This window comes from Myxine glutinosa, chromosome 1 (genome assembly GCF_964187855.1).
Source record: "Myxine glutinosa chromosome 1, kmMyxGlut1.1, whole genome shotgun sequence".
NCBI classification, from domain to species: domain Eukaryota; kingdom Metazoa; phylum Chordata; class Myxini; order Myxiniformes; family Myxinidae; genus Myxine; species Myxine glutinosa.
The window spans coordinates 172,392,554-172,401,443 of record NC_136261.1 but is presented as its reverse complement, the minus strand read 5'-3'; the positions used below and the strand labels follow the sequence as shown (position 1 = coordinate 172,401,443).

The following is an 8,890-nucleotide window of genomic DNA, read 5'->3' as shown; positions in this document are numbered from 1 at the left end:
TGGCAACAGCTATTTTTTACCCCTAAAAATTTTCGAGTAATTTCCAAAAACAACAATTTTGTTTTAAATTTTTGAACCAAACAAAATCTACAAAATTTTGGGTCAAATTTTATTTTGTTTGATTAAACTGTACATACACACCATAGAATATGTGTTTGAGCTTTCAAAGCATGAACGACCATATATTTTGACGTAAAGATGTTGCATAAAACAATATATCTGGTTGATCTATGAGGGATTGTTGGAAACACCAATTTACTTTCTCAAGAACATGTGATCGCCCCCCAAAATTCATAAACTTTTTTTTTTCTCAATTTCACTATTGTTCACGACATGAATATGATATTGAAGATATTTATATGTTTTGCAAAAGTATTAAACAATAACAAATATCGTTATGTAACAATCAAATTTTATCTGCTGATTTGTCAAACATACACAAACTTTCAGGATCGTGTTGACATTTTTCTTAAACTGGTATGGTATACCATCTAAAATTGTGAACAGTTTGAGTCTTTGAATTGACCTTTCAACATGAATTCTCGCAACAGAAATTTGTCTGTTATTAACGACCTCTTCTTGGGTGAATTGGCCGTTAACGAGAAATGCTGGAATGTTCAAGGAAACTCCTTGTGGAAGAATGTCTCGGATGGTGAACCCCTTGTCGGCGAGAATCATATCACCTGGATGCAGTTGCTTGAGGATTCCACAGTCTGAAGTTATTGCTTTGTCTGAAGCACTCCCACCATAGAGGTCACTGGCGAAAGTCATCACGCCATTCGGAGCAACACCAATTAGTGACTTGAGTGTTGTTTTGCCCTTGTACTGACTGTACAGATGACACTGGGTGTCCAGTTTTTCTGTGTTCGACGCTGCTACTTCGGTACAATCGAAGACAATTATACAGTTCGGAAACGGAAGAAAACAAGATGGAAGACACTTCTGGTTCTTGGCTATGGACGGAATGTTGTTCTCCATCATCCCAACATGCAGAGTGTCATAGAGCGTGCCCACAACTGTAGTGAAGATGTTGGTCACAGTGGCAGTACTACAGTTAAATCTGGTTGCCAGATCTAAATTGCCCAAGTTGAGTCTCAGCTTCATTAGGGTCAACAGCAATTGGTCAACAAGTGCCAACATCTGTACAGTCCAGGTGCTGTGGTAGGTCAGTTCAAATCTCCCCAGTAACTGTTCCAGGAATCTCACAGTGGCGACATCTGGCAAACCTGTATAGTACTGAACCTTATCAGCATCATTTTCTATTTGTTGGAAGGAAAATGTTTGTTTTTGTCTCTCAAGTTCTTTTTTCAGTGTTTCATTTTCCTTGATCAGCATGTCCTTTTATATTTGTAAAATAGTCTCACCAGCAGTTACAGAACTTGTACTGTTCACTGTGCTCGCAGCAGCATCTGCTAGAGCCAAGAGACCTTGGACTGCATGGTCTTCATTCTCATCCACAGAGTTCTCCAACAGCTGTTTGTGTTTCCGACGTCGCACATGAGGTTTCGGATCAGGATTAGGAAAGTTGAAGGTCTTGTCCGAGTTCCATGAAAACCGTGATGGTCCCTCATCCTTTCCATTGGAGAAGTGCCAGCTGCACACTCGAGAGTTGCAAGTGGGGATGAAATCTTTGCGTCTGAAAAAAACAAAGTTTATGTTCGTCTATAGTCAGGGAATATTGCAAAAATCTGGGAACAAATTCCTTACCAAGAAATTTCTTCACCAATGTGTTTGTAAGGGTGTCCACTAACACATTTCAAAAAGTTTAAATTCAAGTCCCCTAGGGGAACCCGTGACAGGGGTCAACAGGGGTCAATTACCTTTTTTAAGATCAAAATTTTCTTATATTTACATTCTGGGTCACAGTATCCGACAGGAAGCATCAAAATTATTCAAAGTAGGCTCATTTTAAAGCTAAGAACATATCTGACATGGTGATACCTAAAACAAATCGATATGTTAAAAAGTTTACACAATTGTGAGCAAAAAATAATAATTTTTTGTCATTTTTGGGGTAAAAATTAACTTTTCTGGTCTACAATTCGTCTTCTAGGTAGATACCCCTTCGTTTCATTTTTCTGAAAGTTTCCAGCAAACTGCCCAAGATATGCAGCCTTAATGTATTATAAGTAAAACATTCTGGTATTTATAAAATTGAAACTATGAAAGGTCACTGACCTTTATTGTTTTCCCTTATTGTAACATAAATTGTAATAACCGTTACAGGTATTTTTCTTTTGTTACCCTAATTTTTTAACCCTAGCTTTTTCCTTTGTAGGGCAGTACAGGCTAGCAGTATGGACGTAGACATTATTCCTGCACCTCCGCTCAATTGCTTCATCTGTGAAGGCCTGGAGACGCCAGCTCAGAAGCTCGCACAGGCAACTCCTAAAGGCTACCCTACTCTGTTGGCGTATGCAGAAGCGGTTGGAAATGCTACAATTTTGGAGCGCATGAAGGAGGCATGGAATGTCGGAAGACTGAGATACCACTTCGAGTGTAAACGTGATTTGTACAACATGTCTGTCAAGGTCACCATGAAGTCAACTCGTAAGTGCGACCTGTTTTACTAGGCAGGGAATAATTATTTACTGACCTGAACATTATTGTTTAAATACTGGTGATATTTCATGTGAACAAACTTCTAAAATAATTCACATTTGATTTATTGCAGGGGCAGCAGGGAAGGAGAAAGAGTCAGCACAGATGAAGAGACGACGCATTTTCACTGGGTTCAGTGCATCTACTGCATGCAGTTCTACGAGTCCACGTTCCGTTCAGCTTCTGTACAAAAATGTATGCATTCTTTGCAACCAGCCCGCTCATCTCTTCCCAAATCATCCAGGTTAGATTGAAGGGTGTAACAATTTTATGCAGAGTAATAAGCATAAATCGGTCTAACTGATGACATTGTATGTGATGGGTAGTGATGGGTAGTTATGTGATGGGTATGTGATGGGTAGTGATGGGTATGTGATGGGTAGTGATGGGTATGTGATGGGTAGTGACGAATCAATACAGTTATTATTAGAAGTATTCACATTTTGCATGGGATGGGATCGCATGAACTAGTATTGAGCCACTCTCCACTCCCTTACAGAGATTGCTCGAAAGAGATACCGAGTTCCTGATAATTTGACCGCGGATGGACTGAAGACAAGCTTGCTGATGACAGCACAGGGTCGCAAGGACGATTGGGGTACTGAAGTCACTGGCCGACTGGAAGGGATCAACGACTTCGTAGCAGAGGAAACCCTGCAGCAATGTTCTATTCGAGACAGGTGGTCACTACTCCAAGACTAAAGATGTAAGTGATCTAAAAGTATGATTCTTACTCAGTGAGGCGAATTCAAATTCAATCATTCAAAGTTGAGGCATATTATCAAACTCTGGTACTTGAAAGTTATTAATTATAACAATCTTTTATCCTCAGGTAGGAAGGAAAGCGGATGAGGAGCGAGCGGCTGTATTCTATGAGCTCTGCGAATGGTTAGACTCTGAACTCGAGCACGGGGTGATGACACTTGACCAAGTCCACAGAAAGCTGCAGCAGTTTGATCAGTCACCAGATCAGAGCCTCGCATATTCGAAGAAGTGGCTAAAGAAGAAGCTCCAAGAGAAATACCATGACACACTGTATTTCGCGTCACAGGAGAGGAGGGCAGATGTGCTCTGTTTGAAAGATAAGACCAGCAACATTCTGCGAGAGCATCATGTTAATGTTCAGTTAGGAGATGAGAAGACTCAGATCATAAAGACTGCACTAAAGTTCATTTGCAACGACATCGCCACTATTGATCTACACCCAAAGTTATATCCCACTGCACACAGTATGACCGATATCCCTACTCAGCTGGCACTTGTTCCTGAGAGCCTTCAGATGTTCTTGAGACCGATAGTGAAGACAGACGAAAGAGTAGCCATTTGGGGACAGAACTTCATAAAGGCCTATCGGCCTCGGTCAGGGGTATTGCCATACCAGATAGGGCTTGCCATACAACTGGACCATAGATTTGGGTCAAAGTGGATGCTCAACAAGTTACACCGGTTGGGGTACACCGAGTCTTACGCAGAGACACAAAGTTACAAATACTGCTTCCTCAATGACACGAATGGAGTTGGCATCTCTGATGCTTCTGGCGCTCTTGGTACCATTATTGAAGAAGCTGATGATCAGATAGATGATGAGGTAGAGGTCGACATTGCACTTGAGGATGTATCAGTTGCTGTGACAGCCGGTGAAAGTGAAATACAGAGTGACGATCAGGTGGTCTCCATGGAGGTTGGGGATACAAGCTCAATCTGTGCAATCACTCAATTTGTTGGAGACAATATAGATTTGAACATTGCTTCTCTTTACGGGAACACTCCCTTTCATTCAATGGGTTTGATTAAAGTCACCTCTCCGGCGCCACCTTCTGCAGATGATCGAACGACAGCAGGTGTCAACAGGGTGAAGTTGAAGGCACTCGACAAGGCTAAGATCCTGAAGGCAGCTGAAGTGAAGATTCTTCCATTCACAAACAGGAAACAGACAGGGATAAACGCCATCACGTTTCTTCCTATCGCTGAGCTCTCCTCCTCCGTGACACAAGACAAGCCACTCCTCTCTCCGGGAGACACGCTCTGGGCAGCAGGGTGGGTGATCAAAGCCCAAGATCCCGAGTTCCAGCACTCCAACTGGAATGGCTGGATGAAGAGAATCCATGCAGATAATGCCAAGCAGAGCACGCAGGTCGACTTCCTCCCGGTCATCGAAGGTGACCCTAATGACCACAGGACCATCTTCACCACTCTCAAAAAGTGCATGCGGCTCTCCGGGGACAAAGTCGCCATAGTGACCTTCGATCTCCCCATCTGGCTCAAGGCTGTGGATATCATAAAGCAGGCGAATCTACCCATCATTCCAAGGTGAGGGCACTGTGTGTGTGTGTGTGTGTGTGTGTGTGTGTGTGGGGGGGGGGGGGGGGGGGGTGCATAGTTAGGTTAGGTAATGTTAGGTACGGTTAGGTTAGGTTATGTAAGGTTTAATCAGTTTTGGTGTAATCAACTGTTGGTTTAAAAGTATTTTGGTGTAAAGTACTTTTGGTGTTAAAATTTTAAGTTTAAACACCCCGACTCCTGTGTGGGCACAGAATCGAGCATTACTAAACTGAGAATTAGCCATCATATGTTTTTGCAGGTCTGAATATTGAATGAATTCTGTAATTATAACTATTTATTTCTTTTTTTCTCTTCTCTCTCCTCAGGTTGGGTGGGTTTCATCTGCTAAAGTCATACCTCGGGTCCTTGGGTAATATCATGGCTGATTCTGGACTCCTAGAGTTGCTCCAGCTGATCTATCCAGGGAGTACGACGGCCGACCACATCCTGAATGGAGGGTGTTTTGACAAGGCGATCCGCGCTCACCTCCTGATATATGCATCCATCTGTCAGCACGTCATGAAACACGCCTTCACTGAGGAGGAGCTTAGTGAAATGAGGACCTTCATGAAGATGGTAGCTGATGGGAAGATGGGCGCCAGACACACAGCGCCAATAGTTGCAGTGTTTGAACAGAGGTTTGAAGAAACTTTCAAAAGACTCGCCGAGGGAGGAAGAACGCCTGCACTCTGGGTGCAGTATTACTACATGGTCGATGTCATCAAGATCTTCATTAAAACTGAACGACTTGTAGACCACGACGGGCACCTGTCCTGCATTGTTACCAGGATGCTGGACACCTTTTCAGCTGCGGGGCATCATCAATACGCCAAGGGCGCACGGCTGTATTGTCAGCTGATGAAGCAACTCGAAACTTCGCCAAGATACAAGGAGACCTTCGAAAGTTTCACTGCTCACGGGAATCCCGTTGTCCGTTACTCTTGCCATGATTGGTCTGGCACCTGGTGTGACATCTGTATCGAGCAGAAACTGATGAAGGGGGCCAAGTCAGAAGGTGGTTTGAGCAGAGGGAGGATGAGGAATAGTGATTCTGGCCACAAGTGCTGGGTACAAACCCTCAACCACTTCTCCGATGTCAACCAGCGCATGGAGGAAGGTGCCAAGAAACATGGTCCACTCCACAAAGACCTTGCCAAAACTCGGATGAAGCAAGACGCTGAAGCGATTGGACTTGCCCTGAAGTGGTTGGAGGAGAACAATCCCTTCGACCACGATCGAGACAAGCATTTGCTTGTATCCTTCTCAACAGGATTCACGAGCACTGCAGATGACACAGTCAATGCTGAGAGAGCGGCTGAAGTAGGGAGGGAGATCTGATCTCTGATCAAACCAGAGACTCTACCTCCAACAGAGGGTGCAGCTGCACAGCATTCTCTCCGTGCCTATCTCCAAACCCGGGACTGGATGCTGCTGCAGAGCATGTCTTTGGACCCCAGTGACTATGGATGGACGGTAGGGGTTCGTGGTTATGAGCCAGTTCCAACAGTAGACCCCATGGCTCCTGAGGAGCTGCTCCGGTTGACGACCTGCAATTGTGCTGGAGATTGCAGCAACCGACGGTGCAACTGCAAGAAGAATGGTGTCAAGTGTATCTCAGCATGCGGAAGTTGTACAGGCATTACATGTATGAACTGTATCCCTGATGATGTAGAGTCTGGAGAAGACTCAGACCTCGACTCCTGAGGTATTTGACATTGTGGAGCAGTATCGATTTAAACCCTTACACGAAAGCGGACGAACCGATGGTAAACCGATTCCGGATTCCCAGTAACGGTTATTACAATTTATGTTACAATAAGGGAAAACAATAAAGGTCAGTGACCTTTCATAGTTTCAATTTTATAAATACCAGAATGTTTTACTTATAATACATTAAGGCTGCATATCTTGGGCAGTTTGCTGGAAACCTTCAGAAAAATGAAACGAAGGGGTATCTACCTAGAAGACGAATTGTAGACCAGAAAAGTTAATTTTTACCCAAAAAATGACAAAAAATTATATTCTTTTGCTCAAAATTGTGTAAACTTTTTAACATATTGATTTGTTTTAGGTATCACCATGTCAGATATGTTCTTAGTTTTAAAATGAGCCTACTTTGAATAATTTTGATGCTTCCTGTTGGATACTGTGACCCAGAATGTAATATAAGAAAAATTTGATCTTAAAAAAGGTAATTGACCCCTGTTGACCCCTGTCACGGGTTCCCCTAGGGGACTTGAATTTAGACTTTTTAAAATGTGTTGGTGGACACCCTTACAAACACATTGGTGAAGAAATTTCTTGGTAAGGAATTTGTTCCCAGATTTCTGATAATATTCCCTGACTATAGTAGTAAATACTGAATGATTGTTTTGTGAGTAAGAAGAGGGTGTGTATGGAGGGGGTGTGTGGTGGGGGAATATGTACAGGGAAATATTTGTGTGTTTGTGAGGGGGGGGGAGGGTTGATTTGTGGGTAGGGGGAGGGATACTGTGAAATATCTGAGAGGGATTAATTGTGTATGTGTAGATGGAGGGTAATAAGTGTGGGAGTGGGAATAGAGGGAAGCATCTGTATGTGTGTGAACAGGAGGGTTTGATATGACCTATTTATTTAGGGGGGTAGAGGTGTAGGAGTTTAGTGAGGGATATTGAAGGGAATATATGTATGGGGTAGAGGGGGAGCGAGTGGTTGGTTATCTGCTGGGTATTGCAGTCTGTACACAACACAACAGTACACTGACACTGTGTGGTCGCTTATGCCATATTATACAAACTAATTTACCTTATCAGCTTAAGACACTTCAGCCTTTGTTTTTCATTCGCAGGAAATCGGTAGAAAGACAGTTCTTGGTTGGTTTCTGATCTATTTACACACTCAGGAATGCAACACTGCGGCATGACCGAGCACTTTCCTCACTGAGTCCAGCTGGTGTTTGGCTCCAGTGGTTTTGTGTTTGGACCCGGAAGCAGAATTATGACGCGTGCGTTACGTCACACTTACCAAGAGAATATTGGCAACATAGCACTTATAAACTTATATCTCTAACCACGATATTTATGAAATCGATGCTCACTTCATTTCCTGCGTGATATACGGGCCTAATTGAGCAACCGGATTTGGTTTCGAACGATGCTGGGTCAATGGGTTAAAGGACGCAGACAAGGAGGTTGAAAGGAAACAAAATGTACACGTTTTATTTACAAAAAGCACAGATAAAGGATGAGAGGCAGGCTTAACAATTCTTACCTATCTAAATCCCAAGATAGGCGCCTTGCACACACACACTGGGAATTAATCGCACAGGTCAAACTCGTACCGAGCAACATGCAGCCGCGGACTTCCGTTCGCTAGCTTCCACGCGCAGCTCCCGGGCCGTTCAGGACGCGCAGCTTGCAGAAGGTCCGCAGGCCAAGCCGCCGCGTTGAAGTCAGCATGAACGCCGATCCAGGTCGAATGAATTCAGTGCAGGAAGGACGAACCAGCACATCGGACAGCCAGCTTGAAGGACCATGACGAGAGGGCGGCGAGAGAGAGCAGAGAGAGAAAAGTGTGATGGAGCATGGACATGGGGTTTATATCAGGAGTCCACGACCTCTCATTGGCTGCTTACGCGTCCACGACCTCTCGTTGGCTGCTTGTTGGTGACGTGCCCACACCCTCTCATTGGTTAACTGCTGGTGACGTGGGCGGTTCTTTTAGCCATGCCTACCACAATCGGGTTGATCACGTGGACTGTGCTTGTAGCCACGCCTCCTTGCATATGAACCAGTGTCTTCCTTCCACTATACGAAGGTTTGAATCCTGCCTAAACTCAACGCATATTTACTTTAATTACTAAACAATGGGAAGGGAGCTAATCTTTACATTTAATAAGAAATAACTGACTACTGCAGGCTACATGTTGTCGTGTAATTAACTAGAGGGGTTGTTCTTTATTGCAAAACCACAATATATATATATATAT

The 8,890-nt window shown here is 43.7% G+C and overlaps 1 protein-coding gene and 1 pseudogene across 1 annotated transcript; one reads left to right on the top strand and one right to left on the bottom strand.

Annotated features, from left to right (window-relative positions):
* Positions 1-375: 375 nt before the first annotated feature.
* LOC137431710 (uncharacterized) lies at positions 376-7,823 on the bottom strand (annotated as a pseudogene).
* On the top strand, positions 3,372-6,972 carry LOC144892627 (uncharacterized). Its single transcript, XM_078780169.1, has 2 exons — positions 3,372-4,911; positions 5,250-6,972. The coding sequence occupies exons 1-2, from the start codon at positions 3,518-3,520 to the stop codon at positions 6,259-6,261; spliced, it is 2,406 nt and encodes an 801-aa protein (XP_078636295.1). The 5' UTR covers positions 3,372-3,517; the 3' UTR covers positions 6,262-6,972.
* Positions 7,824-8,890: the final 1,067 nt, after the last annotated feature.

Bases quoted from the DNA above. Each gene is read 5' to 3' on its own strand.
- LOC144892627 (XM_078780169.1), top strand. From the start codon at position 3,518: ATGACACTTGACCAAGTCCACAGAAAGCTGCAGCAGTTTGATCAGTCA. The intron at 4,912-5,249 runs GTGAGGGCACTG...CTCTCTCCTCAG, and splicing joins AATCTACCCATCATTCCAAG to GTTGGGTGGGTTTCATCTGC.